General features: G+C 42.8%; 1 protein-coding gene across 1 annotated transcript in view; it reads left to right on the top strand.

Annotated features, from left to right (window-relative positions):
• The first annotated feature begins 3,517 nt into the window (after positions 1-3,517).
• The window catches only part of CDYL2 (chromodomain Y like 2), a 58,763-nt gene continuing 39,862 nt past the window's right edge, over positions 3,518-22,418 (top strand). Inside the window, exon 1 of the mRNA XM_056500499.1 lies at positions 3,518-3,927. Coding sequence (XP_056356474.1) covers positions 3,904-3,927 — 24 coding nt within the window. The 5' untranslated portion in view covers positions 3,518-3,903. The remainder of the gene's footprint in view (positions 3,928-22,418) is intronic.

The raw sequence follows: 22,418 nt of genomic DNA, 5'->3' as shown, positions 1-22,418 counted from the left end.
CACAGGGCAAAGAACACTGTGCCTTTCCCAAGCCTACTTCTTCTAATAAAATACTGCAAATCAATTATTTAAAAAAACATGCTGCTTTCTTAATTTTGTCATGTTCATCTAACTTCCAATTTTCAGATGCTCTCTGTATGCCAAGGACAACCTTCCCTTGTTTTGCAGTTCCTTTTTGACTTCACATTTTGGATAATTTTTGTGACAAGCTTCCTGTGGTATCCTAGTGCTTCCTCAGCCCTAACAGAAGCCATCACAGCCCCAAGCCCTGGGAAATCCCTGATCCTGCCTATCACCATCCAGGACAGCGGTGCCATAAGCAATTTCTCTATTTCCTGTCATCTGCTACTCTGTGAACCCACTAAGACACTTTTTTTCATTTCCACTCACTGGTTTTTCCATGTTCTCATCGTCCTCCCTTCTTAGGCTGGCGATAGACATGTTGCTACCTTGTTCCCTGATTTTGTTTCAGTTACTGCTGCTAAAATAGTCCTTTCCCTCCCCCATTTTTTCACACAACCAAGGCTTTGCACAATCTTCTCCTTGCATTTGCCTTTGGTTCCTTATCCTTCACTCATGCCTTGTTTTCCCTCCTTCTCTCACATAATTTTCATATCTTAACACAGGAATTCTCTCAATTTCTCTATTTATTAATTATTCTTGCCCATCATTTTTGTTCCTCCCCCCATGGCAATTTTTCATACAAGGTGTTTGCAAATACTCATCAGCACTCCTTGGGGGAACTGAGTCAGTGACTACATAGTTCTTACATATTTGTATAGCCCTGGACTGATTGACTAAACAGTCAATAACAAATCAATAGCCCAGCTATGACAGCAGTATTTTTGCTTTCTGGAATGGAATAGTTTTGCATTTAAGTTTATTCTGACTGAGAGATAATTCCTTCAAATAAAGTAGTGGAAACCAGAGCATCCATCAAATCCAAAGAAGTGTTCAAATGTGATGTATCATGCTTAGAATGTCTCCCTTGCCTGCATTACTCTATTGGGATGGGAAATAAGAGAAGGCAGCAAAACAATAAGAGTAATGAATAATCACAAATAATAGCAAAACCATTAAGTTTAGAGTTTGAAATTTGTACAATAATCTGGTTTTTGCTGCAATTTCATTTCATAGATATTACCACTGAAAGCAAATAAAATTGGAAAAGATGCATTCCTAGAAAATCTATTATCAGAAACCCTAAAAAAATTATCATAAATTCAAGCATTTCCAGTTTTTACACAAGACTCAGAGGGACACCACCTGCCCTGTCTAGTTACAATAAAGACCTGCTGGGCAAATGAAGGTCATTTGAATTTTTTAAAACTTAAAACTTTGTCTTCTGCTAACTCAAAGAGAAATACACCAAAACCATAACCAACTTTTCCTGGGTTTGAGAATCACAAAAATCCTCTTTATGCTCCTCACTATTGACTCACAAACCACCTCATCCCGAGGGACTGTGCACTCTGAAATGAGGAGTGAATAATCAGGAAAAAGATGTTTCCCCTCTTCAAAGTATTCACTAAAGCATTCATCCTTTCAAAACTTCCAAGCTACTATTTGTTTGGGTTGTAAATCTTAGAGCAACCTATTGACAATGTTACTGTAAACACTGTACAATGTAAATGAAATTGTCCAGAGTATAGATCAGGTCATGGAGACTTTTTCCAATATGGCCCAGGGTGAGCAGGTCTCATTTCTGAGAACACAGGAACAGCAAAGCCCAGAAAGAACAGTCTGATTTCTAGACCCGTCTGAAAATAAAAGATTTATACTCTTCTACAGCTTGGGAGAGGACTTTTTAAAATTAATTCAAGATACCTTTGGAAAGAGTTGATACTATGAAGGAAGTCAATGAGTTTCAGAGAATGAATATTTTAGTATGCATCCGAAAAACTACTCACTGGCTCTGACTGCCATTTTGTTTACTGCTGTGGAAAGATGCAAAATGTAGTTGTAATAAAGCAGCCATTGAAGAGATGGATTAAAACACCTACTTATCGATAGATATATTCTTATATTTGGCTCAATGAGCTGATTTGCTACTGTAAACAATAAAGGTCACTTTACAATAAGACCAAATAATTGATTTATCAAGAAGAAACCATGAGGTATGACTATTAAATAATGCATTGTTTAGCAATTAAGAAGTATTTGCTGCATTAATTATTAGAATTACTATGCATGGGTAGTTTACGGTATTTCTTAATCTTTCCAACATTTTACCCTTGAAACATCAAATCCCAACAATCCAAACATTGCTGGCGAACTGGAAAGCAAAAGACAACTCTTCAATTACCACAGTCAGGACAAAAAATAGTTATATTTCATGGAAGCAGAATGTCTTGTCCTTGGGACTCCAATATCATCACACGCCGCTGTAGACCATACAAACCGTAAATGTCTTTGAGCTCCAAACCATCATTAGATAGTTTTTATTGAACTCTCAGTCAATACTAAACTGGTTAGCTGGCAAGTTCATAATCACCAGAGGTAATATTCACAGTTCAGGGGATGGGGTCAGGCAAGAGCTGGATGTGCATGCGCGATTTCCTACTTTCATGATAAAAAGTGACAACGTCCAAAATACCTAATATTGATATTTTAAAAAGGAATCCTCTCAACCAGAAGAGTCTTTGGCTTTACACCGCTTGAACCACACCAGGATTTTTGGTCATAAATGAAATGTTGGAAATAATTCAGCGCTCAATAGCAGCGACTTTCATTAACCATCATCCTAGAGCCCGTGATTGTGTCCAGAGCACTCTAGAGTATGTGGGGACCCGGGTCACGGCGGCCGGGCGCCCGTGAGGGAAGCTCCTCAGGCCGGGCCCAGGAGCTCTGCCCTGATGGCCGGCCAAGGCGGTGCTCAGTCGAGGCGCAGCCCGGACACTCGGCATCGCCTTCACACGTTCCCCGTCTCTCAGCAAGCACCGCGGGGATGCCAGCGGCCATGGGGAAGCCTTTCTCCGAGAAACGACACGGACGGCTCTAAAGTGGCGATGGCCGATGGCTTCGTGTCGCCGCGCATCCCCCAGCCGCTTCAAAATTCCGGCCACCGCTCCACGTGAAGGGCAGGTGGCGAGAGGCCGCTGGCTTTCACGTCCCCGTGAAAAAATGGCTGAGGGGCAGCGGGAGAGGCATCGCCGTGCCCGGCGGGCAGCGGGGGCGAGAGGTGTTTCCAGCCCCGCCGCGCTGCCCGGGCCGCCGCTCCCCGGGCGCGGCCGCCCCCTCGGGTCCCTCGGCGCTGGCCATGGGCGGCGGGGCGGCCACGCGGCGCCGGGGGGCGGAAGGTGCCGCCAGGGCCGCCCGAGGCCCCGCGCCCGCCTCTCCCCGTGGTGACCTTGGGCGGGCGGCGCGGCCCTCCCCGCCGAGCGCCCGCTCCGGCACCCACCACTCCCGCCCGCCTCTCTGTTTTTATTTTTTTTATTTATTTATTTATTTATTTATTTATTTATTTATTTTGGCCGCGGAAAGAGTTTGGGGGGGGGGGGGGGTGGCTGAGGGAGGAGGAGGAGGGAGAGGAGGCCGCCGTCAGAGCGGCCCGGGGACTTTCCCGGAGGGAGGGCGCGGGAGGACCCGTCCCGGTGCCGGTCCCCGCCCGGGGCGGGAGGCGGCGGCGGCGGGCGGGGTGTGAGCGGAGGGCGGGGGGCGCCGGCCCCGCCGCCGCGGGGGAGACGCGGCTCCCGGCGCTGTGCGCCCGAGCTGCTGCTGCTGCTGGTTACGCCAGCCCCGCCGCCTGCCTCTCCGCTCTCCTCGCCTCTGATTCTGCGCACAGCCAGCCCCAAAGCCTGTCATTCTGCAAAACACAGTTTACTCAACAGAGAGAGCGAGTGGGGGAGCGAGAGAGGTGGAGAGAGGGAGACGGCGCGGAGGAGCCCAGTCCCGCACCCCAGCATGGCTTCGGGGGACCTTTACGAGGTACCGGGGACCGCGGGGCGGGCGGGCGGCGGGGGGGCGCCGGCCGGGGCGCCGCCGAGGGCAGCGGGGGCGCGTTCGCAGCCGCTCCGCCGAGCCCTCGTAGTTGCCGAAGAGCGGAGGAAATCGCCGAGGGAAGGGCTGGGGTGGGGGAAAAGGGCTGGCGTGTGTGCCCGGGGGGGGGCAGGGAGGGATGGAGCGGCTCCCCTCCCTTCCCGCTGCCTCTCTCTTTCTCTTTCTCTCTGTACTTTCCATCGGGCTTGATCTTAGCAGGCCTTGCAAGAGGGAAGGAGGAAGGAGTGAAGGAGAGCGAGAGTTAGCGGTAGGATGGGGAGGCGATCGCGGTGTGATGAGCCCAGAGAGTGGAGAAAGTCCAGGTAAAGTCATAGGCGCTCTGGACGTGCTGAATGTGCAGATTAGTGCGAAAAAATGCGCCTTAGCGCTGCCGGGAGGCGCAGGGATGGAGGCGGCTCTGCGCCCGCTGTGCAAAGTGCAGAAGCCGGCGCCAGGTTGCTTCACCTCCTGCCCGGGGTGCTGCGGGGGCGGCGGGGGCGGCGGCCGGGCCGGGGCCCGGCTCCCCGCGGGCCGCAAAGTTTGGCGGGGGCCCCGCTGCGGGCGGCCCGGGGTGCGAGGTGGGGCGGCCCCGGCCCCGCAGCCCGGCGTGCGCTGCCCCCCGGCCGCGGCGCGGCGACAGCGGCGGGGCAGCATCGGGCGACGGCGCCCGGCCGCCGGGTCGGGGGCAGGCAGGGAAAAACGAGCCGGCGGGCAGTGGGCGAGACCCCGCCGGATTTTGACGTCCAGCGCCCTGTTCTAATGCCCCAACTGAGAACGAGTCTAGCCACTCTTGCCACGCCAGGGAAGAAGGGAGAAAGCTGAAATGAAAAATAAGACAGACTGGACATGGGTATTTGAAATATCCAGTTCCAGTAAGTGGAACCAGGATGGAAACACGACTGAATGTCCCACACTTCTTGGTCTGGAGCACCTCCTCAGGTCCACGTTTCCTGGTGAAATGGCCATTTGTATTGAGGTTCTCTGGAGTGCAGAGTTTAAGAGCTAGGACAGAGACCACCACCTTCCAGTTGGAGCTGTGTGCGAGTGATAGGTACTGCTCAACCATCAGGGTGTGCTTGGGTGTGAACTGCTGTTGTGGTTGGTTGGACGTGGTTGGACTTATTCTCCATTTGATGATCTTGATGATCAGCTGTAGGGTCTCAAGTGCAAGAAGTGCAGGATCTGACAGGTTTCACGAAGACAGTTTTCACTTTGTCTTTCAAAGTCTTTAGCAGAGGTCATAGCTAAGGGATTACATTGCTCTGTTAGGATGGTGTTTTACTGTGTGTTACAGAGACCTCCTCTGAAGTGAACAGCACTTAAACTCTCCTATGTGGTGTTAAATTATCGGAAGTACATGATGATTGAATAGTGTCATTGACCTTTCCCCCCCCATTTTGCAGTATCTGTCATTTAACTTTGTAATTTTAAGGATATTGTATGTCAGCTGTATTGCTGTTGTGACTCCAGAATAGCCAGTGGGAGTTCTGTGAAGAACAACTTTGACCCAAAAAAGTTAGCAATACAATTTTAGGATTAGTAGTTTCGGGGATGCATAGAAGACCTTTGCCTGGTGTTGTTTGAGTTTTCTTTAGACTTTCAAATTAGCTCTAGAAAGAAATAAAGCTAGTATGTCTTAGGCTAATGGTAGCCATGCTAGTTTAGCTCTGACTCATTGTTAAAAAATGCTGCTGTTTTATGATCCTTGTATTGTAAGATGATGACGTTTGGTAGTGGGATGTGGGCAGTGTCCCTGTGTGACATCCAAGGTTGCTCGAGTAGTCACCTGGTGGGTCTGTGAGGGAGCAGACTCACAGTCCAATTTGCTGGCAGTGTTAGTCTCTCTGCAGGCATTTGCATGGATGAATGTGAATTTTTGGTACTGTGGTTCAAAGCCTCTGAATCACTTCCTTTCTTTGTTACTCCATTTGAAACACTTTTGCTTATCATTGTACAATATGGAAGAATTGTCTCCACCAGAACAGGCAGGTGGAAGAAGTGTGGCTGTTCCTTTCTTGTTGTGTGAGATGTTTGGAAAATGACCTCAGCTGGTCATGATGTAAAATCTTCATCTACATGTGGCAAAAAGTATGTGCAGGGCTTCAGTTATCAATCCATTTGCATTTTGCATTTTGCATCTTCACTGGGAAGTTCTCCATGACAGAGGTCAGAAGAAATGTCTGGAAAGCTGAAGAGCTTGTATATCTAATAGACAGCAATTGTGTAGATGGCTTCATTTAAAAGATGACTCAGTTTTGCCTCCCTGCTTTTTCCCCTTCCCAAAAAGCAACTGCATCCATGAGATTTATCAGAAAGAAGCTCTTAGAGCTGGGATGTCCCACACCAGTCTGCATGTGAGATGAAGTGCTTTGTGCCCTCAGAAAAGTCCAAGTTCTTGAACAAGTAAAACATTATGTGGATCACAGGATGACTATTAAACAGTTTCAGGATTTTACCTTGAAATAATTTGGGACTGTGGGTGTAAATAGACAGATTGGGTCTTATGGTGACATTCCAAAGGTATAGTGCACTCCTGATTGTATTTTCACTCCTTCGTAATATCCAGATCTTTCAAGGATTCTTACTGAACTCCATCAAGTAAGACCAACAATTAACTGCAGTTTGGAGAGTCTAATACTGGCTGAAAAATTATTTTTAAAGCAAATAATGATATAGAAACCCTGATAAAAGCACATGGAAAAAGTACAGTGTGTATATTGCCTATATGAACTCATCATACTTGGTGACACCCAAGAAACTTTTATAAATTTTGAAGTTTTGGAAATAGATGAGCATATTTATCCTGTCATTCATTCATTTTCTCCTGTCATATTATTTTAAAAGGCTTTTCAACCTTTTAAACTTAAAGATAAATTCAATTACTGCCTTTATGTTGAAGCAAAATAAGATCACAGACAAAATAACCTCAGTGTTTGGTTAGGTAGATACCTTTTTCCAATGAGAATGGGCTTTTAATCATCTGAAATACCTTCTATTATATGTAGGTTAGGACTGTGAAACAGGCACTGATTTATTCTAGAAGCAAATGAACACCCATTAGGAGTTCTATGTTTACTGGTAGTCAGTTCTAGACCTGTGTGTTAGAACCAAGACATTTTACAACTAAAGATAATTATTCCATTATCTGGTAAAATGTAGGTGTAAGTTTTGATGGTTTTAAGTACATTTTTTTCCTTTACCAATAAAGAATGTTGTGTATGTTTTAGTGTAATTCTTAGACTAAATGAAATACTGGTCTGGCTTTGCTTGACTTCCGTGTGCTTATGATTTCAAGCTTTTATGAGTGGGTGAAAGTGCCATGGAATATTCCTTTTTTTCCCTTGCTTTTCCTCTTAAGAGGTAACCTGTTAAATATTAAAGACCTATGGTGCATGTTTCCTTAGCAATAATAATCTGAAAATAAAGGACTGTCAAAAAGGGTCTTCAGAATAGCCTTCAGTAAGGCTGCCCTGCTTTGCCTTGTGTTTCACAATACACTGTTGGATGCATTGACAGGAAATACACATTCATTTTGGGAACAGATAGAAAGGGAAATGTATTTACTCTTAAATACCAAGTTTGTTGATTTCACATTAAATTTGTCAGTAACTTGAAGTAATGTTTTTCATTTTCCATGGACAATCCCACGTACATTATCTGAACCCAGACAGGTATCTCACAGACTCTGGTATTTTAAGTCCATGACATGGCTTTAGAGGGCAAAAAAATTCCATGTGAACAGTGCTCCTAACTTCTTTTTCCTAGCCCAGAGCATCCTTTTTACTGCAATAAAAGCTCTTTTACCAATGAATATGTGAACCAGTTATCAGTTACACAGAGATGCTCTTTAAATGCATCTCAATGGGTTTTTTTTAAATATTTTTGGGGAGTTGTAGGCAATGAACACCATTAGACTTTCAGGGGTGATGAAGTTGAAATCTAAAGTGGTATTTTACCATTGTGTCAGATTGTATTACAACACCTTTGGGTTGTAATGCACATGTTTCTGGATCACAATAATAAAACCAGTCATTAAAGCTCAATAGTTACTGCATTAAAGAGTAGAAGTGACATTTTTAAAAATGGCATCTTCTCACTGAAATGATGTAATGCCCATGGCCAGGAGCATGTCCACCACAGTGACACATTTCAATTCAATCTTAGTCTGTTTATGTAGCAATATAAGAATGAGCTGCAGTTTACTTCAGCTCACATGATCCACCAGATAGATAACACACTTTCAGATAATTGCAACATTTCCCATTTATACCTGCACTCAGGTATCAGCAAAGTCAAAACTTGAAGATAATAATGGCACTGTTTGGGCTGCTGAATCCCTATGACATGTGGAGACATGCAGATGGGAGAGAACAGGGTTGAACTTTTGGATGCAATGTTTGGCTTGAGATGCAGGGTTTAGAAAATCATCTTTGCTTTACAAGGAAATGCAAGTTTTTGAGTGTTGTGCTTTCCATCTTGCATCTCTTTCAATGGAGTCAGTTTTTAGCAGAGATGCATACTTAAACCTACTTACTGAACTGAAAAGCAGAAATCTATTTTTTAATTATTTCACATGTGTATTTTCTAAGACAGAAGTGACTTAGAATGTGGTGTATTTTAATAAAGGTTATTATTTCTTAAATCAGCCTCTGGATTGATACAACTGCTCTGTAGTGAAGGAATAGGACTGACTTCACAAGCAGAAAACAGTGGCTTGAAGTAGGATTTGGGGAATATAGAACAGTTAAGCATCTACTCATTATGTACACTGGCAAGCTGTGGATGCAATGCTGATTTCAGTAACACTGAGCTGGCACTCACAAATTCTAAGATTTGGTTGTAAGTAACACCTTTTCATTTTTTAGTGGAAAAGATACACTAACAACTATTTTGAAGAATCAGCTATTTATCAATACATTGTCACTGATCTGTTCTCAAAATCAGTGTTTAGAAGACAGCTGTCCTCAAAATCAAGAAACTGCCAAGCAGTATTACCTTCAGTAGGTAGAAATCCAGAACTCTTGTTCCCTGATGAAAGTTTTCAGGACTCTGTAACAAATGTGGTGTGATTTGCAATGCAGACTGTATTCTTCAATCCTAAACTGGGCAATCATCTGAGGTATATTTTGAGGTATAAAGATGGTCCCTTCTGCCCACATCGTGGGACTTCTCTAAATTGAAGTTACTGAGCGAGGTTCAAAAGCAGACCTGGATAACTCTGGTAGTATTCATTGTCTTACTAAGAAATTCCACTTTAGAGCTGCATATGGAACATTGCAATGCCCATGACTTTTGTTTACCTACAGCATCACCATTACCACAAGCCCAACTTCCCCATTACACTGTAAACTGCTGAGCATATTTTGGGACACCCAAAACCAATTGATTTCCTGTTACAGTCTTGATAAAGTGTTTTACCTGGCTCAAGTGTCGCTTGCTTCAAGGTACAAATCATAAGTATGTTCCTGCTTGGGAGGGACACTGAATTACACTCTGAAAAGCCTAAACATTTGAAGTGAAGGTACCACCAAAGCTACTGAACTGAACAGGCTTCCCTCCCTTCAGTATCCAGGTACAGTGGTTATAACTATCCAAAGATTAAAATTGCATCATTTTTTGTAATACTTCCTGAATGACAAATACGGTGCTTTATTTTAGGCTGGTTTTTGATTTAATATTAAAATTTAGCAATAAACTCATTGTTTAGTAATGGCTTCTGAAAGTTAAAATATTTGGAGAGAGACAGCTCAAATAATGGCAAAATTTAAATATGGTCTAATATTGAAAGAAATGGGCTAATTTATTTTTTTTTAATCAATGCAGTGATTGTGATGGCCAGCTATGTTGTAAATAGCATTTCTTTGTCCATTCATTTGACTTTTAGCATTAGTACAGTTTCTTGGCTCTGTACATTTTCATCAGTGCAATCTCTTTTTGTTGTTCCTTCTTATCCATATATTTTTCAGATAATTTTTGCAGCACATTTTATGGCACTGGCATCCTGACACTGGCAAAAAAAATTATTAAATAGTTAACTACTTCTTGCATTCAGAATATTAGAAAAATATAATTAAATTCAAATGTTGGTAATATACATTCATGTAAATACAAATATTTTGTTTTGACAAAAGGAAATTTATTCTTTCTGCCTGTTGAATTACAATGTCACACTCTTTGTTAAATATTAAAACTTTGCATTGGTAATATTGCAACACTAAAAAATACACTTCAGTCTCTTTTCTTCTATTACACAGAGCAAATGTAGATTACAATGCTATTTCAATACTATCTCTTTACAAATCCTGATATAAAATATTGCTGCAAATCTATTAGGTCTCTCAAGACTTTCACAAGAAATTGATATGATTGATCTGTGTAGAAAAGAATGATTCTTCTCAAAAGAGGAATTAGGTTGATTTTTACAAAGTGGTAAAGGGTAACAGTATGAGTGGGAGACTACAACAAAACACTAAAACAAAACCAGCATTTAAAATATCTGTCAGAAAGACAGTTTTGACTGAAAAAAGCAAGTTCCCTACTTGGGCTTTCCTAGATGTCTCAGATCACCCACAAAATTTGCACCCCATTCCTTCAGAGGAGCAAACCAGAAACAATGAGAATATTTTTTTCCTTCATGTTCTTCACTGGATTTATTTAGATTTTGTTGGGGTTTTGTGAAATCATCTTCTATTAATCACTTATATGTGCTCATACAGAATGGATTAAGAAGGAATATGAAGGACTACACAGCACTAAGTCTGAGCTCCTTTGCATGCAGATTAGTAGCACCTGTCAAAATAAAAAGAATTAGCAGATGCATGTGAATATGTCTTGGTTTGGACAAGAGTTAACATTTTTATAGAACATCTTACAGATCATAGGGTCAATATTTAGAGAAGAACGACTCTGGCTGGTGTAAACGTTTTTTTAAAAACCTTTTTGTAAGACCCCACAGGAGCAGCTGGTAACAAAACCAAGCTATGGTCAAGAAGGTTTGGTCATCTCTTAGACCATCTGGTTTACAGAGAGGTGTCTATGAATAAAGGTTTCAAACACTGGTATTGGGACCTGTGCTGTATAACAGAGCTATCAATTACTTGAAAGTAATCACATTTACTCTTGATAATTTATTAGGTTATTATTATTACAATTGTCAAGAAAAAAGTTGACAGTGAAGAGCTGAATGACAGCAACTGAAATTCAGTGCTTACAAATGCAAGTGAATGATCAAAGGAAAAGTAATCCTGACTATACATGCATAAAAATGAGCCCTGAAAAAGCTGTTACTATTCTGGAGAAATCTTGGAATCATCATGGAAGGTTTCTGGGTGTGTCCATGTTAGTATTTTCATTTGGATCACGTGCGTGCTTTTGAAGTGAATCTCCCTATGATCCCCAGTTACCACTCCTCTGTTTGCATCACAGCATTGTCTTGGAGAGCAGTGACCACACTTCCTTCCAAAAAACCCAGAAAATGTCCATGAGACCAGACTTCTGGCAAACAGACATTTAGGTGTTATTAAAAAAGCAATTGAGGATGAAAGAGAAGATGATCATCCTTGTGTCCCTGGGGAACATGGTGCTTCCACCTCTGCAGTACTGCAGCCACTGCCAGGAGACACAGAACTAGAAGTAATGCACAGAAGGGCCATCAGGGTACTGCAGGGGATGAAGTGGCTGTCAGTGGAATGACACCTTATGACAACTTTCTGTCTGGGTAGAGAAGTGATTGAATGGTATGGAAAAGACAGATGGGGGATGTTTCGTTAAGTCAGAGATGAATGCTGTTTCTTATTGCACAAGAAAAGATATGCAGCAAAGGAAATAATTAGGCAAGTGACAGAGACAAGGGAAGTATTTCACAGTATTTAAATCTTGGAACTCTTTGCCATGGGATGTTGTGGAAATCAGATTTGTAAATGGTTTCAAAGAATGGTAAAACAGGTTCTTGGCGGATTGATCCCTTTATACTTTTTAGCACAAACCAATCTTTAAACTGCTAATCGTGAGAAGCTGTGAGGGCAGAGCAAGGGCAGCACTTACTCTATAGATGCTGTTTCCTAAGCATCCAGTACTAATTTCTGTTTGAATATACAACACGTTGAGCTAAGTGGACCTTTAGTCTGACCTCGTATGGCAGTTCTTAGTTTCGTACTTACTACAGTCATTAAGCAAACACAGTTATTGACTAAGGTGTTGATACGGTCTGCAGAGATCACAAACACACTTGCCTTACAAGCTGTATCCCAGTGTTCTATTTCTTAGCCCTTGTCAATTAATATCTTGGCAAAGCAAAGGACAAATCAGAATAGTGGGTTTGGTTTCTGCTTTAGAGCCCTCACAGTCTAGATTTAGAATAAATCCTTAAGGTTGAAAAAGCCTTCTAAGACCATTGTGTCCAACCATTAACTCACCACCACTGTGTTCACTGCTAAATCATGACCCCAGGTGCCATATCCACATGCCTTTTGAGCACTTCCAAGGATGGTGATTCCACCACTGACCAAGGCAGCCTATTCCAGGCTTCTGACAAGTTGCAGTGTGTGATACAAGCAAACAAAAGAGTAGAAGAGAAGAGTTGATGAAGTAACATTGAATCAAACTTGTGTAATAACAATGAAGTTTTGGCTCCTTGTTGTAGCTCTGTTTAATAACTGGGGCTAAAGGGTTAAAGATAAACTACAAAACATTCCAGTAAATGCATGGCATGAGGCAAACAATAGAGTGTTACTGGAAAGTTACATTAATGGAATAATATGCTTCTGATTAACAAAATCAGGTTTCTCCTGCATAGAAAGGAGAAACCTAAGAAAATCGTAGAAAAGCATTTCAGCATCTGAAAGGGTTTTTCCACAGCTTTCCCACATTTATGGTTTTGGATGGAATTCATAGACTTCCTTAATACTGTACAGAATTGTCACTCTGCCTTACCTGAATATATATCAAAAAGCCACTAAATTTTAAGAAACCAATAAAGTGGTTATTCTGTTGTTTGGGGGTTTTTTTCCCCAGAAATGGTGTTTACTAATATACTGATATATAAACAGTCTCATTTCTAACTGACCAGCCTGACCTGTCAAATTCTTTCACACATACACAATAAACTTTTTTGTGACATCACTTGGCAGTCACTCCAACAAAGGAGAGAGCATTGCTCACGTATCTTATTAGTCTCACAAATACAAGAGATCTTAAAATAAAGTGTGACATTGTATAGTCTTTTAAAAGACTACTTTGTAAAATTTGTTTGACTCTGTTAATGGACTTGCCTTTAAATGTTATGCAGTTGAAATTTGCTCTCATATTTTTCATTTTTTGGGGAAGGGACAATTTTGCAAAATACAAAATTACATTAATACACCTAATTAATTCGTCTTCCAGAAATCTTTTGGGATAAGTTTCAGGTATTTTAGCACAGGAAAGGTGCTGGAGAAGTGCTGAGAAGTAGGGTTCACATGGAAGGAGAAGGCACAGTAATGTTTACAGGGCTTTTAAATGGGTTCTGAAAGAAACTGCAGAGAAGTTGATCACAAAGTGTTTTGGTGATTAATGTAAGGGAGGAATAGCAGACTGCAGTGCAAATGGGAATGCATGAATTTAGGATGACACAGCGCAGGAAGACCTTCGTTGATGTGAAGTGACTGAATTTATCTCTACATAAGCAGAGGAAGTAGCAAACTTTCAGATTCAGCAATGGTGCAACATAGCAGCAAAGCTTCAAATGAGATAGAAATACGACTCACATATCAAAAGCTATACAGGGAGGAGAAGAGAAACTTTGGATCCCCAATTAAGTACTGGGAATTAGGGGGAAAACTACATTTATGTACCAAAATGATTTATCGTGATTCCAGGGGAAAAAACCTGAAAGTTCTTGAAGGAATGATAAATACTGGATGAGGAGGGGCAATTAGAACTTTGTGATTTGTCTGCAGTAACTGGAAGCAAGAGTCTGTAATGGAGTCCAGGTGCATAAACTCAAGCTGTTCACAATCTGAAAATTGGAAAAGTTGAGAAAAAACTTCCACTATTGTGGAAGTAAATATTAGCACTGGTTCATCATTTTCTACTGTGCTGACAAGTCAGAACCAATGTACTACAACAGTCAGAAAAGGAGATGTTAGAGATGAAGAACTTGACAGTGTTGTATTCATGTGGTCAGTATTACAGACCTTATGCTGCTGTTTGCTGCAGATTAATACATGGTGGTATGCAGTGTTTGTACAGTCAGCAAAACACATCACAGTATGGAAACAGTGATAAAAGCAACAGGAAACTGAAAAAGCAATGAAAAAAAATATTTTTGGGGTTGGTTTTTTGTTTGTGGTTTTTATGGTGTTTTGTTTGTTTCATTTTTTACAGTGAAAATGCAAAATGACCACTTTTCTGTCTTTGTGTATAAAAACAGTATGAGACAGCCAATTAAATAGGCAGTTCAGGTAGCAAAATTTAATAAGACTCAATGTTCCTCTAACTTACCTTTATGGTCTGTTAATGTCTTATGTGCAGTAGAAGCCCTAATCTTCTGTGCACTGATGATACACAGAAGATGTAAGAGTAACACCAGAGAAAGTTGCACTTGATAATCTGTTTTTATATATACCAATGCAATAGCTTCTCCTTCACCCTACACACACAGAAGCCCTCAGATTTTTAAAAAAAAAAGGGTGAGCCCTTGGCCAGCTTTTATGGTTTCCCAGTGCTGCATTTTATTTTCCTCTTTGTGTCAAGAATGGTGATCATCAATTAACTGTGGGAAATGTGGGTCTCTCAGAGGAAAATACTTGAGTATCAATGTGCTGAGCAACATCTTCAGGGCCCATGTGATTTGAATCAGCTCCTTCCTTTACTTTTTGCTGGTTTAGGGCCTTCAGCAGCATTCTGTACACAATAGTGATGTGTTAGTGCTTTTAGGGAAGCTGAAGTGTAAATACACCATCAGAATACACAGTGAGCAGGCTGCCTGTGTGGCCTGATGGAACTCAGGAGCCTTAGAGAGCTCTGCTCCTCCCCTGTCCTCACTCAGCATTTGGAGGCCATTGGAAGGAGACTTTTCACCAGCAGCAAATGACTTCCACTGCCTTTCCCATGCACTTGCATCAGGGATAGGTTAAAGCAGGAGTGCCAAGATGGCCTTGTCGTCTCTCCTTGCTGACTAAGGCCTGTGTGAACAGTCTGTTGTATAGCACTTATCAAATGGATCAAGAGAATAAAAATTACAAGATCCAAGGAAGACACCCCTTTTTTTTTCATTGTACACATGTAAGCACTGAGAATGTGCTTTCATTGAAGAGCAGCATGGCTCAACGTGTGGACTACCAGTTGTAGTTCATAATCTATGAGCTGCCTCTTGCTGCCTCAGGAAAAATTAAGAAATGGCCAGAATTAGTGGAAAACTGTTCTTTCTCCCAGCTGAATAGCATCTCCCCAGCTTTGTCATGGGCACCACAAAGGATGACAGATTTTTTTCCTGCATTGTTTGACCATCCTGTGCTTTGGCTTTCTGACATGACATCACTTTCAGTGTTTCTAGTGAGTGCCTCTCGGAAGCAGTATCAGATATTTCAGTGGCACAGGGTGACCACTTACTGACAAGCTGCTGTGGGCTGTGATTCAAATTGTTCTGCAACTATGCTGCTGTTAGTTTTTGTACTTCATCCATTCATGTCAAACACCACTGACAACCGGCTCTGTTTAGAAGAAAGGTAGGTCTCCTTTTAACATGAACTGAACCTTCTATTTGTACCATAACTGATGGAATTTCTTCCCTTGGTATTAACTGCTACTCTTGTAGCCTATTTAGTTTGCAGGGAAAAAAAGGTTTTGCTTACTGATCAATAAGAGATGTAGTTTACATATAGTTTTTATTTCGGATATGCAGTCTGCATTGCTGGTATATCTTAGGTTACACAACCCTTGATTTTCTGTAGTCCATTTGAAGATATGTGTCTAAAGGACAGTTGACAAACCAAGGACAATATTTTTTTAAGTTTTTATCCCCAAGCCACAAGGCAGAATTCCTTTAGTTAACTGAAATAAATTGTGCTTTAATGTAGCACTTTTCTGAGATATCCAGATTCCCTTATTAATTCATGTCCAGCTGCTGTAGCTCCTGTTACCACCAAAAGGCAGCCATTCCACAATAACAAGCATCTTAAAAGTTGCAGTGTAATGGCAGTTGATCTTTCCAAGTGCTGGCTTAGACACCGAGGATGTTGTTTAGTACTGAGAAATCACCAAGATATGTTTTGGATGTACATTTAAATACATATACTTTTCACAGGCATTGAGGGGATATCTGGGGATTGCCTACAGATATTTAGTAGTTGATATATCACTTATTCAAGATTTGGAAAGTACTTGAGAAGTAAGCCTCAGGGTTAGCAGAGGAGCTGTGTGATAAGCCTTAGATCTCACAGAAGAACTGATAGCAAGACCTACCTTTTCATTCCCCCTCTGATTATATGGTAACGCAATACGGCTTTGCAGAGACAGATACAGCCTAACTGAGGACGCAGAGGATGAACCAAGGCTGGTTTACAGTCAGTTTTGAGGCTTTTTTTTCTTTTGAAATGATTAGTCTGTAGCTCCATTTCTGAGAAGGTTACTTGAACCTGTGACTCAAACAGAGACATCTCCAAACGGGGTAAACCAGTAGCTGCAGCACTTGCGGGACAGAAACTGCTGACTGCTCAGAGCACATTCCCCTGCAAACATGGTGGCAGCTGCTTTCGATCTGTGGCTTCTCACTGCTATTGTGTGAGGGAATCACACTCTGAGTTTCAAGAGCCACAACAGAGAGTAAGTAAAGCTGTGGCCCATTTAGGACTGGGTGTTATTTTAATGAGCTTAATAAATCCTATATAGGACTGAAAGTTTCTTTGGAGTCCTCAGTCCTGCAAAGCAGCACTCTCAGTCTGACCTTTGAGCCTTGTACAGAGCTCTGAAAACTGCACCAGTTCTGCGCTGCACCAATTTCAGCAACATCAGCAGCCTCAGTGGAAGTAGCTCACCCATTTTAGCAGCTGTTCTCAGCATCAAGTTGATCAGACATTGTACTGCAAAGGGCTTCCATTGCCACGGCTCATCATGGTCACAGACACTCACTGAAGTCCAGGAGGTCCACACTCACGTAGAAACAAAATTATTTGCTTTGTGAAAGAAGTACCCATAGAAGATAAGTAGTTGGAATTTTGTTAACCAAACTCATCACATGATTAAAACTGAAATGTTCGTGAATGTTAATATTGTTCTTGTAAAGCATGAATGGCAGGGATTCATTCCATGTACAGTATGGACACTGACCTTCAAAGGGAAAAATTCATTGCAGCAGCATTTATCTCACTTTTGGCAAAGCAGGGTGATGAACTGGTAAAAATATATATATTTTTTTAAGTACTATCACAGCTGTTTTCTGGCTATGTTACAATTTTATTAATGGATGTATATTGTAAGTTATCTATCCTTGGACAGTCTACTTTGGAACAGCCAAACTAAAAAAATTACTTTTATAAAATTATTTCAGTGTGGTTTAATACCAAATGCTGAGAAATATAGTAGCTATACCAAGAAAATTAAAAGCCCTAGGGCTAAATATTTTTATAAAAGTCACTTAAAAAACAGAACTTCGACCAACTAAGTTGACCTTGATTATTACAGTGCTGGAGAGCTTCAGTTGTGCACAGCTATAAGTTTGAATAACTTATCAGAATCTGCCAGTGGTTTAAGGTTGTGACTTCCACTAATACAAAATCTGCAGGTTTTGATTCAGATGATTAAGGAAATGTCCAACATGCCATTGAAAAGGTCTTCAGGTATCTAAAACCAAAAGATACCTGAGGGTTTGGCCCTTAAGTGAAACTATTCACAATTTTTCAGAATGTTCCTGGAGCAAAAGGTTGTTTCTCTCATCCAGGAAAAGGATGGCATCCTAGAACACAACAGGGTTGCTGCATCTTTCCTTATGGTAGCTCTGTGCTGCTCGTTTTTGTGTGTGTAGCTCAGACAAGCAGTAAATCTCCCATGTGGCATATGGATAAGGCAGTCCCTTCACCAGCAGGGATGTACAATTTGGCCAATACACACAGCCATTTCAAGATCATTCCTAATCTCAAAACACTTGTTCTGCTCTGAAGGATTTATAAGGAACTTCCTCTCCTCTCAGCCCTGCTCCATTGCTCTTCCTATCCCTCTGTTTGTGCTGCCAGTGGCATTTCCCTGCATGTTGCCAGCCTTGGGGCAGTCCTTGGCAGCCCTCCTATGCCCCTGCCCATCTCCAGCTCTCTGGCATCCCATTGCCTCTCTCTACTGCCTCCATGCACAGGGAAGCCTGGAGAATAAGACAGGCTGTCCACAGCTGACTCCACAGAGAACTTGGCCTCAAAACTAAACTCAGGGTGTATTTTTGAATGTCATGTAGGCTACAAAAGTGCTGCAAGGACAGGAAAGTGTCACTGATGTACTCCCTCTGTCTCCCTCACACTGGCTGTCCTGGACCAGGGAGCTTGTGTGCCACTAATGCAAATACTCACTGAATTTACCCCATGGAGTTCCCTGATGATGCAGAACTGTTATTTCAATGGAAATTGATTCACTAGTCATGAATTTCATTTGAGAAAATCATGTAATTTTTGGTTCACTGTCTGCTCTAAAGTGACAGCAGCTCTTTTACATACCCCAACAGGCTCAGCAAACTATTTAGCCAGTTTGAGACTGAGAATGTTATGTCTTCATTTCCGAAATACAGCTGATGGTGAATCACTTGTGCCTAATGAATGGTCTGTCAGGACAGCAAAACCAACCCCTTTCATATTTTGGGGCACATATATCCAAAAGACACTTATTCTTTGGATAAAAAATACAAATGTACTTTACTATGGTAAAACATATATGGGACACTAACTCAAATTATTTAATTCCTTACACTTAATTTATGCTTCATGTGTGTGCTTTCAGAACACTCTTAGAGCATTCTGTTTCAATTTGTTTAATTGATATTTTTGAATTTATGGCATAGGATTTTTAAAAACCCAAACACTGGGGAAAAAATAAGGTAAATGGTTAATTTTTTATAGATGTGCATCTTTCATAGATTACTTCTTTTTAAGCCTTTGCACTTATGTAGCATTATGGCTCAAAATTAATTCAAATGCATATTTAGCACTTGAACTTTTTGCAAATGAACAAGGCTGTTGTCCTGTTTCCAGCAGGGTACAGATCTATGTAGATGAAAAGCAGTTTGTAGACAGATGTGGGTAATTACATAGTTGTTTGCAGTGATCCAGTATAGCACAGTGAAAACATCTCTTTGGCCATGTGACTGAGCACATGGGTACAGATTTAAGACAATGAGTAATAAACTTTTTGCATACCACAAATAAAACTGGGGACAGAACTGCACACATCTTCCTTGCGTTTAATTTTTCCATTTTTGTTAGTCAAAATTGTGCCATTTTAAGATAAGGTGCACTGTTTTTCTAAGCAGTAAAACTAAGAAAATAAATTATTTATATTGATCTGATGAATGCAGTTGTTATTATAGTCCCACACTTAATAAAAGTGCTCTATCCCAATAATATACAAAATAACATGAATTTGAACTTTAAACAGGAGTGATGAACCCTAACATTTAGGATGAAGTTTCAGAGTTGACTCTAAAGCAGCTACAAAATTTTAGACAGAGCCATCACTAGCCATCATTAGCTCCCAAATTTTACAAATGCAAAGAAACATGGAGACCATCTGTTCAGTAAGTTGCAAACCACTTTGCAGGATTTAATGTTTGGAAAATTAAATTAACTAAGAGATATAAAAAGTGCCAGTGGCTGGAAGTTTACCCTTCAAAATTAGAATTGAGACACACTTTTTAACATTAAGGTTATAGCATTCTATTTATGGGACTTTGGTTCACTACTAGCAATGGTGTACCTTCTGTGAATCACTTCAAATTAAGACATGATGACTTTGTAATAATGTGATTTAAGTAAATCAGAATTTGGGACCTCATGCAGAATATGGATGAAGAATGTTCCTGTGCAACCCAGAATGGCATTCAGATCTGTAACTGTGAGCCTGTAAGTAACATCATGACACACAAAAAAGCAAATCTGAACCCTCATACTGAAAAGGAACACGCATTCCTTTTAACAGAGTGGCTCTGGGATTCCTTTGGTGCCTTGGTATGCAAAACTTACTCTAGATCTGTATTTCAGTTTTAATCTAAGTTTCTTTGGGTTTTTAGTGTTATAAAGACATTATATCCTTAAAGGTTTACAGCCACAGAATAAATATTTGTCAAAAGAGGAAAACTTGGGGGACATTGAAAAAAATTTTGTGATATCATATGTCAATTACTCCAGAATTTATTATTATTTTAATAGTTTTGTGGTTTCCATTTTAGATTGTATTATACACTAAACATCTAAAATGCTAGAAACCTCAAGCTCAAATATGCAGAGTCTATCTCACCATATTTTTAGAACATTTGACAAATAGGATATTATTAGCTTTTTATTTAAACAGTGGTTAAAAATCTATAGTTTGAAGAAAGGCATGGTGACCAACTGTTGGAGAATGAGTTCTAGTGTGTGAATAAACTATAAAGTGCAGATCATTCTAATGGAGCAGAAACTTCCAGTACTTTACGCTGTTTCAAATGACAAGTGATTTCAGACTCTAATTCTTTAGAATTACGCTTTTCTTTTCACTGTACACACAGTATATATAGATTATCGCTGGATACCCTTCACTGAACAATGCCCACAATTACTTACATAATTAGATTTAATGTTGCTGACTTATGAGTCTGTGACAAGATGGGCACTAGAAGAGGGAAAGAACCGTGTCTTGGGGATGGTTTATTATCCCATCTCATTTTTGGGGTTTTTGATCTGTTTTGTTTGTGTCCCTGTCCCAGCTCCCATTCTCCCTGGCTCTGGGGCTATCTGTCACGATGTTTGGGAGTCAAGCTGCGGTTTCCAGAGGGAGCTGGGGGTGGTATAGGAGGCAGCCCTTCCTTTTATCACGCAGGGAGTGAATGATCGCAGCCCTGCCCGGCCGGGAGCCAGCAGTGCCCCTGCAGCCACAGGGAGTGAATGATCGCAGCCCTGCCCGGCCGGGAGCCAGCAGTGCCCCTGCAGCCATGGGGAGTGAATGATCGCAGCCCTGGCCGGCCAGGAGCCAGCAGCGCCCCTGCAGCCACAGGGAGTGAATGATCGCAGCCCTGCCCGGCCAGGAGCCAGCAGCGCCCCTGCAGCCACGGGGAGTGAATGATCGCAGCCCTGCCCGGCCGGGAGCCAGCAGTGCCCCTGCAGCCATGGGGAGTGAATGATCGCAGCCCTGCCCGGCCAGGAGCCAGCAGTGCCCCTGCAGCCATGGGGAGTGAATGATCGCAGCCCTGCCCGGCCGGGAGCCAGCAGTGCCCCTGCAGCCATGGGGAGTGAATGATCGCAGCCCTGCCCGGCCAGGAGCCAGCAGTGCCCCTGCAGCCGCAGGGAGTGAATGATCGCAGCCCTGGCCAGCCGGGAGCCAGCAGCGCCCCTGCAGCCGCAGGGAGTGAATGATCGCAGCCCTGCCCGGCCGGGAGCCAGCAGTGCCCCTGCAGCCATGGGGAGTGAATGATCGCAGCCCTGCCCGGCCAGGAGCCAGCAGTGCCCCTGCAGCCATGGGGAGTGAATGATCGCAGCCCTGCCCGGCCAGGAGCCAGCAGCGCCCCTGCAGCCGCAGGGAGTGAATGATCGCAGCCCTGGCCAGCCGGGAGCCAGCAGTGCCCCTGCAGCCATGGGGAGTGAATGATCGCAGCCCTGCCCGGCCGGGAGCCAGCAGTGCCCCTGCAGCCATGGGGAGTGAATGATCGCAGCCCTGCCCGGCCGGGAGCCAGCAGTGCCCCTGCAGCCACAGGGAGTGAATGATCGCACCCTGGCCAGCCGGGAGCCAGCAGCGCCCCTGCAGCCGCAGGGAGTGAATGATCGCAGCCCTGCCCGGCCAGGAGCCAGCAGCGCCCCTGCAGCCGCAGGGAGTGAATGATCGCAGCCCTGCCCGGCCAGGAGCCAGCAGTGCCCCTGCAGCCACAGGCAGTGAATGATCGCAGCCCTGCCCAGCCGGGAGCCAGCAGTGCCCCTGCAGCCACAGGGAGTGAATGATCGCAGCCCTGCCCGGCCAGGAGCCAGCAGCGCCCCTGCAGCCATGGGGAGTGAATGATCGCAGCCCTGGCCAGCCGGGAGCCAGCAGCGCCCCTGGTGGCCGTGAGCACAACTGCTCACAGGGGAAAGCGCCCGCGGCGAGAGACGCTGGGACCGGGTGTGTGGCGGTTAAGGTTCCACAGTTTCAGTATCTAGTATTTATTCAGTTTTTCTTTTTTCTTTAATAAAGAGGGTTTTTTCACTTTTACTCCCTGGTATTCATTTCTCTCGTTGACAGAAGAAAAAGGAGTTATTGAAGCC

This window comes from Oenanthe melanoleuca, chromosome 11, assembly GCF_029582105.1.
Source record: "Oenanthe melanoleuca isolate GR-GAL-2019-014 chromosome 11, OMel1.0, whole genome shotgun sequence".
Classification (NCBI taxonomy): Eukaryota; Metazoa; Chordata; class Aves; order Passeriformes; family Muscicapidae; genus Oenanthe; species Oenanthe melanoleuca.
Note: the sequence above shows the minus strand (reverse complement) of the source record. Positions and strands in the feature narration are given on the sequence as shown.